Source organism: Tursiops truncatus, chromosome X, assembly GCF_011762595.2.
Source record: "Tursiops truncatus isolate mTurTru1 chromosome X, mTurTru1.mat.Y, whole genome shotgun sequence".
NCBI lineage: Eukaryota > Metazoa > Chordata > Mammalia > Artiodactyla > Delphinidae > Tursiops > Tursiops truncatus.
The window spans coordinates 100,575,262-100,593,125 of NC_047055.1; the positions used below are offsets into that span (position 1 = coordinate 100,575,262).

The 17,864-nt window shown below is 38.8% G+C and overlaps 1 protein-coding gene across 1 annotated transcript in view; it reads left to right on the forward strand.

Moving 5' to 3' along the window:
* Positions 1–17,864, forward strand: part of LOC141277572 (dystrophin-like) — a 334,453-nt gene that overhangs the window by 16,297 nt on the left and 300,292 nt on the right. The window contains exons 3-4 of the mRNA XM_073798896.1: positions 6,114–6,206; positions 13,257–13,429. Of these exons, the coding sequence (XP_073654997.1) occupies positions 6,114–6,206; positions 13,257–13,429 (266 nt within the window). The remainder of the gene's footprint in view (positions 1–6,113; positions 6,207–13,256; positions 13,430–17,864) is intronic.

The following is a 17,864-nucleotide window of genomic DNA, read 5'->3' on the forward strand; positions in this document are numbered from 1 at the left end:
ACAGAATCCATTTATTAGCATATATGTCATATAAATGGTTTTTGTTTTGCTTACTAGACAGACACATAATTATTCATTTAACATAGATATTAACGTATTTTAATTTTTATTTTCCCTTTTCATAGTTATTTGGAAATTAGATTGATAATCCTTGGAAGATGTAATTCCAGAGCATATATTAGGAAAAAACTACGTAAAAGAAAGCAGAGAAGCAATTGTGCGGCATGGTGATGATTATTTGAGAAGAGCTAGTAATGATTTAAAAAATATCAATTTAATTCATAGCTACATGGTGAGATATGGGGCATTATTAACAACAGCAAGCATACGAAAATTGAGAGTCAAATGGATTAGCCATGAAAATGAACAAATAAAAGGGTTTATTGTTTGGTAAAAGCAATATTCAATAGAACCTGAATAATATGCCATCTGTAGACTATAAAACCTCACAAATTTGTGTTTATAAGATATCACACATGCACACTCACACATACACTGATCATATGAATAAGGAGCTTTTTAGGTCAGATTAGGAAAGAAGTTGGGAAGAAAGTGGGGCAAGCAAAATGGAAAAGAAAACTTGTCTCAAGAACAATAGGAGAGGCATGTATAAGATCTCATTCATGCATTTGTATAAAATAATATTTGTGTGGTCTTATATATAAAGAAATACAATATTTCTAAAAAGAACAAAAATGAAATGATATATACACACATACATATGTACATATACACAGACATAGAAAACGGTACAAAGATTAACATATAGTTTACCACTCAAAAAATGGGGATAGTTGTGTTTCTTACAACCCAACTACAGGATGACAAAATACCTACCTATGACAACACGACTTGATCAAATATGAACCTTTAGAAAGGAATGATGATTGGTAATAATTGCAGTGTGATAAGATTACCCTCTAAGGCACACACAGTTGAGAATATATGTGTGAAATACCACTTAAAAGCCATGCTACTTACTTATTGCACCCTATGGCAAGCACCACCAACAAAACTGGCCTACTGGATAGGATAGTATAGTGAGTAACATTGGCAATAAAAAAAGTGAACTAACAAAATATAATTGCAAATCAACAGAAAGTTACATAAATTGGATTACATTATTGTAACTGTCTACAGAATATCCCTATAAAACTAAGATTTAATAGTATGCTCTTATTGTTTATTGAAGGTTGACAAAAGAAATGGTCAAATGGTTATCACTGCTTCACTTGTAAAGTTGTAATTAAAGATGCAGTATATTACTATAAAATGCACATTTCTTAGAGTTGAGAATTGTGAAAAGGTTTGTTGTCCCTGACAAAAGTGTAAGCATCCTTGTACTGTTTAGAGACATTTATAATGAATCTCAGCTAGTTTTTTCTCAGTGCCCATAAGAATTAGCCAAGATCTGTTCAACTTTTCTGGTATTATTATTTTTCTACCTCATAGTAGCCTAACTTGTTCCTTGCATTCCTTGAGATTTTTTAAGACTCTTCATAATCTTGCCCCAGATTGTTTAACAACTTCACACATGCCACCTTGTCCCTGAGTACAACACTTCTAATTCCCAACCATGTAATATCTTTTACGCTTGCCCCCCATATCCTTAGTCACATGTGTCTTCTTGGCATGCCTTCCACACACACCCCCTTTATTTGTTCCAGTTTTATATTCCTTCTTTACAGATTCGGTCAACACTGAATATTTCCTCTTTCTTTTGCTTACACTGTCACAAAAATTTCTTTTTCTCTACTGGGTGTCCATGAGACACAGATGCCTACCTAATTTTTTCCAGTGGTTATAAATAAGTTTTATTGGAACACAACTATGCACATTCCTTTAGATATTGTCTAAGGCGTGTGTATGTGCCAGTGACTTCTTTTTATTATTTATTTTTATTGTGGTGAAATGTACATGTCATATACATTACCAGTTTAAACATTTTTAAAAATTGGTGTACCATTTTTAAGTGTACAATTGAGTGGCATTAGTATTATACATTCCCCTATGTATGCAACCATCACCACTATCCATCTCCAGAATGTCTTCACCATCCCAAACTGAACCTCTTACCTGTTTAAAAAAACTCTGTAATCACCTCTCAGCCCCCGGTAACCTCTATTCTACGTTCTTTCTCTATAAATTTGACTATTCTAGGTATCTCACATAAGTAGAATCATATAATATTTTTTATTTTATGGCTGGATAATTTCACTTAGCATAATGTTTTCAAGGTTCACTGACGTTGTAGCATGTATCAGAATTTCCTTTCTTTTTAATATTGAAGAATACTCCGTTGTATATATACACCATGTCCTCTTTATCTATTCATCTGTCAATGGATATTTGGATCATTTCCACCTTTAGGCTATTGTGAATAGCTGTGAACATTGTTGTATAAATATCTGTTTGAGTCTCTGCTTTCAATTCTTTTGGATATATACCTAGAAGTGGAATTTTTGGATCCTACCTAATTTTAATTAACTTTTATTTTGTGACCTGCTATTAGCCCGTGAGCTTTTTGACATTAGGGATTCTACCTTAGTCTTCTTTATCAGGCCTAAGCACAGTCCCTGATATAATATAGATTGGATTTTAAAAGGGATTTTATGGGGATAAATAAATGGAGGAATCATCTCCCTACTCACACAGAGAACAAGCTTATGAGAGTGGATAGGGGCAGCTGGTATCTAAGTGCCTGCTGCTTGCTCTTAGTCTCCCCAGGATGATCCCTATGGCAAGTCTAAACTTAACTACCAGCAGTGGTTCCCCAAGTATATCTATTTTCTAGAAATCACATGTTCTTTATTTAAATAATTGAATCTTCAAAAATATATGGTGTGATTCTCACTGTCACTACAATTAAGTTCCAGAAAGCAGGAGTATTTTTCCCTTTTGTGTTCTAAGTACATCAGTGCCTGACATATGAATTTGTTGAATGAATTAATCAGTAAACCAATTCTTAAAGTTATAGCATCTTTTCCACATGGAGAGCCCCTCCCCTCTACTGACACATGAGGAATCCCCAGATGAAATGTAGATGATGGTGCTTTCTTGTTCAGGAGTCATTCATCTCCCCTGGGATCTAAATTCTAGAAACTTGTTGTATCTACTTTGTATAATTAAAATGAAGGTATCATGGCAAATTATTGTTTGCATGTATAGGAAAAAAATCTATATGAATGCCCAGTAATTTGAAATTCTGATATTTACTTCAACACTGAATTAGGAAAAATTTGCATGGGGTACTACTAAAATTCAGCTGTCCAATGAGAAGCATCTGCATTGTAGAAATAAGCAGACGTGTAATGTGTTACAATGGCAGTATCACCTTGACTTTCCTATACCCAAGAAAATCAAGGTCTTTCACCTTAACCAGCTTTCAGGACTTCTGCTCATCCACTCTTCAATACAGCCTTACTTAAATGTCCATTTATATGCTGTCCATTTACTTCAGACTGACTTCTCTGTAATGTCCATGTGGTACCATCCTCACATGTAATCTATTGCATAGCTTAGTAATGCCCTCTACTATAAATTATATGTGGAATTAAACTATGGACTTGTATCTAGATCTTTTATCCTTATTTCAATGATTCTACATTTTTCTGTATCAATTATTTGTTTTAATCCAATCCACCAATCATTTGTATATAGTTGGGATATAAAAATAAATTTAAGTATTAGATTATCCATTGAACCTACAAATAAGTTTACATGGGGAGTAATTGGGAGTGATTTGGCAATGAAATTGAAGAGTAGCCTTTTTATTCTTTTCACCTGGATTTCCCACATAGCTTCATAGTTATAAAAGTTATAATTAATAGGATTTAGAAAATTAAGATGAATGATAAAGAATATATTTTAACATTGAGTGAGAAAATGGTAAACCCATCTTACTGGAGGAAGAGACAAGAGGGAAAGACAGATCCAAGTGAGACTTAATTCAGTAAAGGTTTAGAGCCTGAGAGAATGAAAGGTTTAACCAAAATGAATCTCGGCTATTTAGTGAAGCTCCCTAGAGGAGGATAAATGGGAAACTCTCTCAGATCAATACCCTCAGGACAAGACAAAATGGCAGAGTCCTGGAGACAGCCAAAAGAAAAGTCAACCAAAGGTATCAGTGAGCCTAGGGATAGTAAGAAGGGAGAGAAATCTGAATTCTCAGCCCTCAACCCTTGCTCTGACAGTTTCACCCCCATTGTATAGACCTTAATCTGAAGTTGCATATTTGCTTTATTGTGATATTCTCTCTTTTTAAAGTATCCCTGGATACTCATTTTTAAAGTTAACCTTTTTCTTTGAGATAATTGTAAATTCACATGTAGTTATAAGCAATAATACAGAAAGATCATGTGTACCCTTAACGCAGCTCTACCCCAATGGTAACATACATTAAAATTATAGTATAATATTACCATGGACATCAACATTGATACAATCCACCAGTAGTATTTATGTTTCCCAAGTTTTACTTGTACTTTTGTGTGTGTGTGGCCACGTGTTTTTAGTTCTTTACAACATTATCACATGTGTACATTTGTGTATCCACCATCAGAGTCAAGTGCAGAACAGATCCATCATCACAAGTATCCCTTGTGCTACCCTTTTATAAACACATCCACCTGTCCCTCCCACCCCACCTCAGTTCCTAACCTCTGGCAACTGCGACTCTGTTCTCCATTTCTGTAATTTTGTTTTTTCAAAGCTGTTATATAAATAGAATCATACTGTATGTAACCCGCTGTGATTGGCTTTGTTTTTTTTCACTCAGCATAATGCCCATGAGATTCACGCAAGTTGCTGCATGTATCAATAGATGTTCCTTGTCATTGCAGAGTGGTAGTCCACGGTATGGATGTACCAATATGTTTAACCATTCACCCTTGTATGGCATCTGGGTTGTTCCCAGTTCTTGGGTGTTACAAATAAAGCTAGTATGAACACTTAAGTATAGGATTTTGTATAAACAGAAGTTTTTATAGCTTTAGAATAAATGCCTGAGAGCCCAATTGCTGGATTGTATGGTAAGCACATGTTCAATTTTGTAAGAAACTGCTGGAAATGTTTTCCAGAGTTGCTGTACTATTTACATTTCCACCAGCAAAGCATGAGTGACCCAATTTCTCTGTATCCTTATCAGCATTTGATATTGTCACTATATTTTTTAAACTTTTTCCATTATGATAAGTATGTAGTGTTAACTCTTTATGTTTATAGTTTGCATTGCCCTAATGGCTTGTAATGTTGAATATCTTTTCATGTGCTCATTTGCCTGATGTGTATGTGTAACCTGACTCCACCTAAAAACGTTAGGAGCAAGAAGGACAGGAGATGGGATTTGTCTTGAAAAAATAAAACTCTGCCAAATTTTAATTCCCAAACCCAGTCCTAGATAGAGAAAAGAGAGCTGGCCATTAGCTCCATTGTTTAGTAGAGTTCTAACATGTAATTCTAAAGCAAGGACATTTTAGTCAAATGCAGTCACCCCTAATTACAATAGCACTCCTCTGAGCTAGATAAAAGGATTGATGAAATTTCTATTTTTGAGTTTCAATTATGTCCTAGGAAGCACTTTTTAATTTTAAGCATCCTTTATGAGTTATCATTATTATATATTTTATTTGGAGATACTTTTTTTGCAGTACGCGGGCCTCTCACTGTTGTGGCTACTCCCGTTGCGGAGCACAGGCTCCGGACTTGCAGGCTCAGCGGCCATGGCTCGTGGGCCCAGCCGCTCAGCGGCATGTGGGATCTTCCCGGACTGGGGCACGAACCCGTGTCCCCTGCATCGGCAGGCGGACTCTCAACCACTGTGCCACCAGGGAAGCCCTGGAGATACTCTTATTGGACTCTTTAATCTGCAGTAATTTATTTATACACTAAAAGTACACTCATTTCCTATCTCTTTGTAAATGTGTTTGGGGACACTTGTTTGTTACAGAAAGTTCAGTTGCAAATGCAGTTTGTTTCATTTTTAGATTTTTAAAAAGCTATAATGCTGCTTAGGCTCTGGAAATAGATAAATGCAATTACCTTTGCATTTTGTTTTCTTTTCAAACAGACATTTTGTCTCCTTCCTTCAAATGTTTCCCCTTTATCTTTAACAGGTTGATTTAGTGAATATTGGAAGCACTGACATAGTAGATGGAAATCATAAACTGACTCTTGGTTTGATTTGGAATATAATCCTCCACTGGCAGGTAAGAATCCTGGTGATTTTTTTTTTTGGTGAGGGAAGGTAAAGTAGCTGATCCTTCCTTTCATTTTTACCATTGATTTGCAAAACCTGTATATCCCTAACAATACACAGCCCATCTCCATAGTGCTGCCTTTTAAACTGGGATGATTGTCATCTGCAATGTGAAGTATCAGCAGATTATAAAACAGGTTCTAGCACATTCGCAGGAATATTTTTCTAAATTTTATTTCACTGGGTACAGATGAGGCAAAACAAAAAAGAAAACTTTTCACAAATAGGTCTTTTGTAACTCACCTAAAAGTAAATCTGCATAGTTTTGTAAGAAGAGGGGTATTTTTCCTGTTAATCACTATCAAATGAATAAGACTCTGTGAATCGTGTGTATTCTCAGTGTAAACTAATGCCAATAAAAGATTATTGGGATATCATGATCTGTATATGTATTATACAGAAAAACTTAACTTCATAGTCTGATTTGGAAATTGCATTTTTTCTGAACCACCTCAGCACAGGGTCTTCTGAATGCCTATATTTACTGGTCCTCTGCAAAATGGATCACAGATCATTGGTTTAGTGAAGAGTATATATTTTTTTAGTCAGACCGACAGGAGCTTAAGTTTTAACTTCCTCATTTACCATCTTAGTGACATTGGATATAATGTCATCCCTTTCTGGGCCATAATTCCCTCACTATCAAAAGTGAAAAAAAAATAATGAACACGTGTATTTCTTGTCAGGATTAAATGAGAGAATTACCATAAAGCACTCAGTACAGTGTACCATTTTCCTTAGAGGCATATCATACTAATAACTCTTTTTTTTTTCCACTCATATTTTAAGAATTTGGAGGGTAAATGAGATGCTGGCTCTTTTTACTGGTAGAGATTACGTTTTTATATAACAGCTTTTTTTGAGATATAATTTATATATCATAAGTTTACCTGTTCTATGTGTAAAATGCAAAGTATACCAAACTGGTTTAGTTCTGTTGCCCAGCACTTCTCAAACTATTTTGAGGAAGAAACAATTCCCCCCATCTTTCAAACATTTTAGGATATTTACAGAGTTGTACCATCATCACAACAATCTAACTTTAGCACATTTCCACCACACTAAAAATAAATCTCATGTCCATTTACCATCACTCTCCTCTCCCACCCCCAACCCTAGGCAACCATTCATCTATTATCTGTCTCTATATGCCTTTTTGGACATTGCATACCAAATGCACTCATACAATATATATTCTTTTATATCTGTCTTCTTGCACTGAACATAATCTTTGAGGTCCATTCCTATCGTAGCAGGTATCACTACTTCCTTTAGTAAGGTTGACTTTTAACTTGAATTGTAGGTTGGTACTGCTCGCAGTCAGACAGTATGTAGACCAGAGGTATACCTACTGAACTCAGTGCCCATATTTTTCTTCCAGTTGACTCCCATATCTTTTATTGTAAATACTCTGAACTGGCTCAGTCCTATTTCACAGCAATATGGGAAGAGAGAGAGAACAACCATAACGGCTGACAACAGAGAATAGCTCATAAGAGCCTCAAATGAGCCCAAGATTCTCAATTCTGGGCGTTTTTCATGTAGTGATGGTGTCAGATAGAACCAGCAAGGCAACATAGCGTCCCCCACCAAACTGCTTTCCTTCTGTTGCTCAGTACTTATCAAACTATCTTGAGGAAGGAGCAGTATTTCCCCCCTTTTCCATTGTGTGTAAATTACAATAAAACTGAAGCATTAGAAAAATGAAATAAAGAGACACATAAAACCCAAGCTTTTTTTTTTTTTTTTTTTTTTTTTTTTTTGGTGGTACGCGGGCCTCTCACTGTTGTGGCCTCTCCCGCTGCGGAGCACAGGCTCCGGACGCGCAGGCTCAGCGGCCATGGCTCACGGGCCCAGCCGCTCCGCGGCATGTGGCATCTTCCCGGACCGGGGCACGAAGGCGCGTCGCCTTCATCGGCAGGCAGACTCTCAACCACTGCGCCATCAGGGAAGCCCCCAAGCTTCTTTTTTTATCATTAAGCTCAACCGACATAAATAGGACTCTGTAAAATTGCTATGGAAGTTTCTAACGGACTATCAACTATTGTATTGATATTTATCTTATGGCCTCGTAACAAATTGTTCATGGAGAGACCCCAGCTTGCAGGAAACACTTTGAGTTGCACAGATGGCAGTCATGACAAAGCCAGCAGGAGGACTTAGGCGTGCTCAGAGCCCCAAAAGGCTATTTTAATTGTATTTATCACCCAAACTGTCTCTCATATGATCTCACCCTTTCTTATCTCCTCAAAACCCTTTCCAATTCCCTCTCAACTCACTGCAGGATAGAGTTTAAAACTACCCTGTCTGATATTTTCTTCATTTGCTTGTGCGTGTGCTCATTTTTTTAATTAGCATGTGGAAGGGCTTTCACATGAGGAATACCAGAAGGAATGCTTTTGCAGTCTGTCCTGGTCTGAGACTTCTCTTAGAGTCTTCTGTTTTCCATCTATGTCCTCAAATCACCATATCCTTGTGATTGCAAGGATGTAGACTCTTCCCAGCCTCTGCCTCTTTATCTTATCTCTCTTCTATCACACTGCCCTGTTCTACTAAAACTACTAAATCACTGTCTAAAAGTTCCTCCTGCTCGATACTCCTCATTATAACCCAATGAATCGCAGAAGATATTTTCACCAAGAGTGCGTATTTGCCTTCTTATAAAATAGTCAAAGAAGCCCTTGAGTCTCAGTAAAGATTAAAGGACACACTGGCCAACCTAATGTACTTTCCAGATCTATGAGATTAAGAATGACATGAAGAGATGGAAAGATGTGAATCTTTGGTTCCAGTGTCATATACTATGTTATTACTATTGCTGTGGAGGCCTGCTCTCTGAACTTGCAGAAACTCAGGAATGCCAACCCCATTTCCCCTGTCACTGTTTTTCTGGTTTCTACTTAAATGAAATGATTTGCCTGAAAAATAATGCCTGTATCGAGGAGTAAGCAGCTTTGAGCAAAATTGTGAAGTAGACAATGTGTGTTAGGTGTCCCTTTCTTCCTTCTTTTAAAGTGCAAACCATCCTTTTTAGTGGGGGCAGGGGGGTCACCTCGGTTCTGGGAACCAGCTGGAGATAAAAACATATCCTGCTAATGAAGCTGAATCTGGCCTCTGTACCCCGACACCAAATTAATTCTCAGAGACAGAGTTTTGGGTGAAGTAGAAAAGAATATCTTTATTGTTTTGCCAGGCAAAGGGGGCCACAGCGGGCTAATGCCCTCAAAACTGTGTATCCCAACCAGGAGGGGGTAGTGAGGAGTTTTATAGTAATTGTTCAAAGAGGGTGTGATCAGCTTGTGGACATTCTTCTGATTAGTTGGTGGTGAGGTAAGTGGGAGTTGGCATCATCAAACTCCTGGTTCCAACCTGTCTGGAGTGTAGGTGCTTTTGGGCAGCACACTGTTAACTTCTCCCACCTGGTGGAGGTTTCAGTATCTGCAAAACAGCTCAAAGATATTGTTATGTGTATCCCTTGAGGGGGAACCTGGACCTTGTCCCAAGGCTGCACTACTGTTTCTCTTGACTGCTCCTCCCTTGTCTCTGCATCCCCTCCCTTCCCTAATTAGCAACTGTTTAAATCTGCTCGTTGGAACTCAGGGAAGGTCCTGGAGGCTGAAGAAAGCCTATTTCCTGTAATCAAGAAATGGGGGACACAGAAAGGCTTTTGTGCCCAGGAGTCCCACAGGGTCCTGCTTGGTATCACTAACAGTGGTGTGCTCTCAAGGTCAGACCCCCACCTTTGCTGGCTACCTCAAAAGAAATACTCAATTCCAGGGCTCCTTTACACTGGAATGTTTATGTTATTTACTATGTGCACAACAGATAAGAGAAAGATGGATTTTGCACTGCTGAAAGCCCTTACTGTAACCTCCTGCCTACCTAGTGCCTTCTGGGCAAAACAGGTCTCGATCTTCTGAAGGTCTTTCACACACTACCATCCATCCCTTGTAGAAGACCATTCCTCCCTCTCTTCAGTCCTACCCCTCTGCTGTAACTCCTTTTAGTTACAGGATGGATTCTGGGAAGCAGACTCTGAGTTTGGCAGGCAGGTTGTTCATGGATGCACACGCAAAAGCCTTCTTGAACTCCATGGAGAACTGGGAGCTAGAATGAGCCTTTAGAGTTATCACGAGTGGGGCTGAAATGGTTGAGTCTGTATACAATTTCCCTTCATTAGTTAATAAGGTGTGCTGCCCTAGGAGGGATGTCACCATAGGTGACATGCTTGTGCCACTCAAGTAGTTCCTGAGGGGACTCATGGGTGATGTCTGCGTCAGGACAGCTGGAGAAACAAGCCCTTCCTTAAAGGAGAATCCTTAAAGGTAGTGCATCTGCAGGTCCATCACACCTTCTTTGCCCCGTTAACTCCTAGTCATTTTTTGAAATCAGTGCTCAAAGACATTCCATTTTTTTCCTTTAAAAAATAGATGTATAGCTGTATTCACACACACACATATTTATTTACATTGATTCTTTCTGTGAGCCCTGAGGGTGGGGAATTTTTCTGCTTAAAGACTCCCCATAGGAGCCGCTCAGTGTTTGACTGAAGGTGGATCCTTAATAAAGATTTCTTGGTAACTCTCTTTTCTGTAGGAAAAGAAGAACTGTTATCTCACATTGCCCTTTATTATTATTTTTTTCTCAGCAACATTTGCACCCAGGTAGAAGCAACAGCAATGAGGCTGAGGCTGATAAGCTGAATTAGTGACATAATGATGCTAAAGGAGCTTTGGATCGAATACCATGTTGTTCTTTAACATTATGTGCATAGAGGGCAGTCTGGCCAAGCATTTCACAAATGAATCCCATTCATCATTGGAGGGTTGCCTGATCAGTGCAAATCCATCAACACCACTGAGCCAGTGTCTGCCGATTCCAACCCTGGTTCAGCACAGGACACACAGGACACATCCTGCAGTCTCTGTACATGGAGGCTGTATATTTTATAACTTTAGACTATGATGAGAAAAATTATATATCTTACATAACTATTTGACCTATTTATTCAGTAAGTAAGTGGCTAAATAAGCAGGTCAGGAAGGAATTAAGAAAACTGGATAATGCACCCCTAAATAATAGATTTAGCTATCAAGGGATGGTGACAAATGTATGCAAAGATTTCACATCTTCACATCAATCCCACGTTTACAAAACATCATCTCAAATCCTTTTCAAGTATTTTAAAGTTATATTTAATAGTCTATCCTAAAATTTGCATTGAATCTTTCATAAAAGGATTACTAACATTGGAGATGTTAAAATATGTATTTTGCCCGAAGGCATTTGTTAACTTCTGCATGGATGAAGAAGAAAATAAAATGTCATATTTGGAATACACAATAAATATTCATCATCTGATCAAATGTTGGTAGTATATGGACCTTATACTGCCCAAAAGGGAAGCCCTTGGTGGTCAAAACCACTCACATTTACTTATATACTTACTTTAAGTATGTGATAAGGGGACTGACATTAAAGAAGGAGCCTAGTAATGATTCCTTTAATAGAAAATGTAGACCGTCTGTTCTATAATGAGGTGTCAACTGCATTCTCGAAACCCAGAAAATGGATTTCTGCAGCAGCTGAATTAGAAGCGTGACAGTTGGAAATACAACAACCTGCCGAGTGGCATTTGCACCTGCACACAGCCTAGGACAGAATCAAATGGCCAGAAATCAATTCATGAAAATAAGACCGAACCTGGCCTTTTTCCCCTTTTGCACAGTCTTGCTTTCCGCTTCCCTTCCGGGAGCCGGGGGTGGGAGGGTGGGTGGGGCCCAACCAACGCTACGACGTGGCCCCCAGACCCCACCCCCCAGGACCCAGCGGCCCCTCCCAGTCCTGCGCCGCGGCGCTCCTGGCTGCGCGCCCTCTTCAGCTCGACCTGAAGCCGCCAGCTGCTGGCGGAGTCGCGTCTCTCGTTCGGCCTTCGTCTTCCTCACTGCGCCCCTGCTGGGGTCCCTGCTGGCCCTTGGCTTTCTCCTTGCCGCTGCCACCCTGCTGAACAAGTGGCAGGGCTTGTGTAGGCCCTGAATGGACTTCCTACGCGGCGTCACAGCGGCCTTAGTCTCCTTCGCCATCTCCACAGCTGTCGCTTGATGGGATGGGGCTTCGGAACCAAAGCCCAGGCGTTTTCTTTGCCGCCATGCTGTTTGCACTTGACTTCTACCTGACCTTTCACAACGTGGCCGAATTTCTCAAACAAGGGGACTCTGCAGAGGTGACCGCAGCCCACAAAATGGAAGTAGGGAATTCCGACTGTGACTCCGGAGGTGGCCAGGGGGCCGTGTGTTGGGAGGGAGGCTGTGACTTCTCAGAGTAGCAGTGGGACTTGCTGACGGAGCGGGCCTCGTCACGGCCCTGAGGTGACGTTCCTGAGCCCAGCACACAGGACGGCACCCCTTGCCTTAGAACTATCAAGCCGCTCTGCACGTGAGGGCGTCTTGAATGTTCCACCCCTTCTCCCCAGGTATGGCTCACGGACCTGAAGCCCTTTAACTTCTCTGCCAAAAACAAGTACAAGGGGACAACGTGCGTAGAGCCTTGTTACCTCCCCCTCCCCACCGGCCCCCCCTCAAGAGAAGATTTCATGCTGTGGGCAGAGTAACAGCTAAGACGGAAACCACCACAGGGCCAACCTGCCAGGCCCCAGTCGTTTTTGTCTGCATTTGGTGCCCCTGTTCATGACAGGCACTTTGTCCAGAATGATCCTTCCAAGATTCTTTTGTTCAAGGAGCACTAGCTGCCTCTTCTTTCTTGAGGCAGGGAGAAAACTGACCTTTGCCCTGTCATCTAGGAGTGAGTGAATCTCGGTGCTCATAACTGGCCAAGCATTTCGCAAATGAATCCCATTCATAATGGGAGGGTTGCCTGATCAGTGCAAATCCGTCATCACCACTGAGTCAGTATTTATTAACTGAAGATTAGAACATTCAGGTTTAAGTTTGTGTGCTTCTTGTTCATGCATTTCCTTATGAAAATATCTTTCCACACGTAGGTCAAAAATGTAATGAAAAATATCATGGCTGGATTGCAACAAACCAACAGTGAAAAGATACTCCTGAGCTGGGTCCGACAATCAACTCGTAATTATCCACAGGTTAATGTCATTAACTTCACCACCAGCTGGTCTGATGGTCTGGCTTTGAACGCTCTCATCCACAGTCATAGGTAAGATTATCGAAACATTGAATGATTTTTAAAAGTATTGATTTAGAGTCTGATATCTTTTTCTCCAGCATGGTTCCTGATCATTTCCCACTATGCAACATGTTATTTATGCTGACCATATTGATCTAACCATCCATTGGAAGGTACTGAATAAGAATATCCTATTTTTATGTGATATTACACTTAGTTGTTGAAATGTTAAAACTATCAGAGCATGAATGTGGTTATGGTGGAGAGGGGGTATCGACATCTTTGAAATTGAGACTGCCAGAAAATCAAGGTTATATTCTAACTTTGCTAAGAATGGAGTTGGTCTTTCTATACAAATAATGTGTTAGTAATGAGCTTCAGCTGTAGCGTTAAAAATGGTTGTAGATCTTATGTGAGTGGCTGTAGTATAATTAGTTACCATCATCAGATTAATAATGTGAAAAAGAAACATTTCTCTTGTCAGATACTTAGATAGCAAATACCATAAGGCCCTGTATGTGTGTATATATATGTATATATACTTATATTTCAGGGGTAAAAGAGGCTCTGGGCATCTTAGCAACCAAGGTAAAGAGCAGACCACAATTAATTCTATGACTCAGTACTCAGAATATCAAAAGAAACAATTGCTCTGGAACAGCAAAGCAATTGCTATAAAGCATGAGAGTTGTTCTGTTGACCTTCGTAAAAGGAACTCAGTGTGACATAGTGAACCAAATGTCCTTAACTATATTCACACTATTATATTTTCTAAGATAAAATAGTTGTTTGCTTTTTCTTGTATAAAGAAGCTTAGTAAGTGAATTAGTAACAGTTCAAGAAAAAGCAAAACAACATGATAAATACATACATTATATATAATGAATACATTCATATATATTGTATGTATAATACATTTACTCTAACAGACATGTGCTTTGGTTTTCCTATTACCCATCTCTTTTACCCAGCCCAATCCCCAGGGTCAGATACATTGCCTTATTAACTGTGCTTGAAATGCCACTGGACTGCATCTGCCCTGATTTTCAATGCAGCTTATCTTTTCTCACTTTGATCTTTCTTTTCTCGACGAGTCTAGTCTACCATTTTCCTATGCCAATCTTGCTTCTAGAAACATCCAGAATATAAATTTTCTTCCTGGTTTACCCGTCCGGGAGCAAATGCTCTCTAAATAAGCATCTTTGTCAGGTGTCTTGCTCCAGCTGGGTTTAATTAACCCCATCTAGACTGAGTTTCCAGGTGAATGACTCAGCAACCTGACTTTGGAAAGGAGGCAGGCTCACACTCAGTCGGCATGTTAAGCGATGTTAATATGTTGTTTTTCCTAAGTGTGACAGGAAGAAAAATATTCCACAGCCTCAGTACAGCCAGATGAGAGGGGATAGAGACGCTCATTCTGCATTATAAGTCAGTGTTCATTTATGCAGCCACATGCTTCACAGTAAGGGCCGGAACATATTGATCTTGCTGTTCATGTACACATTTGCAGATGAACAGAAATATCGAGGATCGGGTTATGCGGTCCTTGTTGGCTCGTTAGCATTTTCTTTTCAAGTGGAAGACTTCAGTCCTGCAAGCGTGTTCACAGACTACATTTGTTAATATTCCATTTCATGATTTCTGAATGTATTTGTAAGTAATACAATAAACATATCCAGGTTGCCCTGTCACATCTGTCCCTGACCTACTCTTTGTCTCTCCAAATATCTACATTTATATATTCTTCTGTCATACTGAATGAATCATCAGTAACTACCTTCTTACACATAACATGGTTACTTTTCAAGAGGTTTCTCACAGTTGATAATGCTCTTTCATGAATCATCTCCCTCTTCTTTTTGTCTCTGACAGATGAACATATTGTTTATCTAAAGAAAAAGAGAATGGTTGAACTGTTTGTTCCAGGGTGATTGTCATTGGAACACTTAGGAATGTCATGAGGTGTCCTGATTTCAATAATTGAAAGACTATGTAGAACAAAGGCATGAACTTGATAACGAACATAGGAATTGACAAAGAGCCTTGCCAAAGATCAGGCTTTTAGTGACTTTATATTTCTTTAAGGCTAAATTTTATCTTAATATGTAAGAAATTAAAAGTATTAAATTAAAACACAGAGTTCACTACAGTGCAGTTAAAAGGAAGCCAGATTCTACTTTCATGGGAAAACCAAATGATAATTGATTAGAAGTATGCTCAAAATATGCAAATAAGTTGCAGTAAGTATAAAGTTGCAGTTAAATTTTTTTCCTGATTTCTTATTTTAATTTATTACCATAGAAGTAACATAGCACGTGGTTTTTAAAAGAAAAAGTCAAACATTAGAGAGGGAGGCAAAGGACAAAAACAAAATGTGTCTTCCTGACCTCAGCCCTATCCCATCACTCTCCACTTCCTAGAAGTAGTTACTGTCAGCAACTCCTTTTATTCTTTCTGACGGTTTTCATAATTATATATATCTATTTCTTGATTAATTCATTTCTGACAGTAGATGGATTTATTCCTTAATATGAAGCCCACAAATTTACATCTTATGCCCATCTGTTTCCTGATTTCATCACTATATTATAATCATTTTATTCTTATAATTGTTGCCTGTGTGACTTTAAATGACAGTGGTATACTTATTTTCATCAAGTTTAGACAAGATCTGTTGACCACCTGAAATGAGGGTTGAGGAAATTATCACCCTCGTACATACTTCCTCCTCTTCTCTCCTCTCCACTTCTGTCATTATATTGTTATTCTTGCATCAACAATGTTTGTAACATTTATATCTCTGCTGTAAGTATAGGTTCTTGGCTCGAATCTGTACATTGAAAACGTATTACTGTTATTTTATAAATATAATTAACCTTAAAGTAATAGAAGTTAGTGTTTTTAAGCAATTATTATTTTGTAGGCCCTGTTCTAAGTAAAATAACCCATCTGTTTCTCATGACTTACATACTATCATTGTCCCTATTTCACAAATAGGCAAATCATATAACCTCTCTGTGCCTCAGTTTCCCAAAGATCATTTGGTTATGTCAACCTAAACAGAGATAAACGGAGGCAAGGTCAAATGATCAGAAATTCAGTTTATTCAGGAACAAAAGAGGAATTGCAATTTGGGAAACACATGCTGTAACAATTTACAGGCGAGTCTTTTGGGGGTTTGGGGCAGGCTGTGCATATGGGCAAGGAGCACAGAGAGGGGGCAGTACAGCCAGAGTGCAAGCAGTAAGTTCATTGACTTGAGGATGGGGAGAGATTCTTGGTGGATATTCATTGATTGGGAGATAAGGCTTGATCTTCTGTAAAACAGGCGTTCATAGAAAATCAGCCTCTGAATTCTTAAGTTCTGTTCTTCTGAGGGCACGTGTGGGAAATTCTCCATTTTATATCCTCTGGTTACATTTTTGACTGAAATCTTTTCATAGCTAATATGCTGTAGAGCCAGGATATGGATTCGTAGGGGACTCTGCTTACCTACTAGGCTCTGTTATCTCATTCAGTATGTCGGTTTCCTCAAAAGTGTGGGGATCCTTGGTGGCACATTCTTATTTATGACTTATGTTCTAGGCTAGCATGGGAAGGTATGTGGCTTTCCTCTTCAGTTGGTTAGTTTTACAATTCTTTATGCATTTGAAAATCATGGTTATTTAAAATGTTAATTAATGGTGAATTTTAATGATTTAAAACATTTTATTAGATTGATTTTAAATGCTAGAAGAGACCTCGAAGGCCATTCAGTACAATTCCTTCTTTTTAAAATGAAAACACTGAAGCTCAAGTAGATTACATGACTTAGATAACTCGTCACCCAGGTAACTAGTTAGTGGCTAAGGAGAAGGCGAAGGGGATGAAGGGAAAAGGGCTTAAATGTGGAAGTAATCCTATTTTTTTATCATACTGATTTAACCTTGTTTACTTTGCTGTAGGTGAGAAACTGGTTTCCCACACTCTCCCACCTATATTCTTTTCCACTCCCCTTAATGAGAGATGGAGAAATGAAGATGGGGCAGAGGTTGCATAGTGAAATTAAAACTTCCCCCAAATAGTCTAGGATTTAGTTTTTGTTTCTTAAGAGTCTTTCCACTACTAGAGACAGCTCCCAATTTATACATATTTTAGGTTCTAAAGGGTTTTTAGCTGCTTTGGGTAACTTGAAGTATATAGGGGAGATTAGATTTACTAAGAAGTGCACAAAAGTCTGGTGAATTAAACAGGGTAGGAGCAAGTAGAGAAAAGGAAATGAGAGTCAAAGGAGAATTAAAGTTGCACCTTTATTTTGAATTCTGGTTTCAGAAAATAGCAGCTAACCCCATCCTTGAAACATCTTCTCTTGCAGAGCATGAGTTCTTAAGCAGGAGTCCAGTGGCAGACCCAAATGTCCTAAAATTCTATGTAATTCTGTTTAAAGCTATGGATAGGAATTTTGTCTGGGTAGAAGTTTCATAGT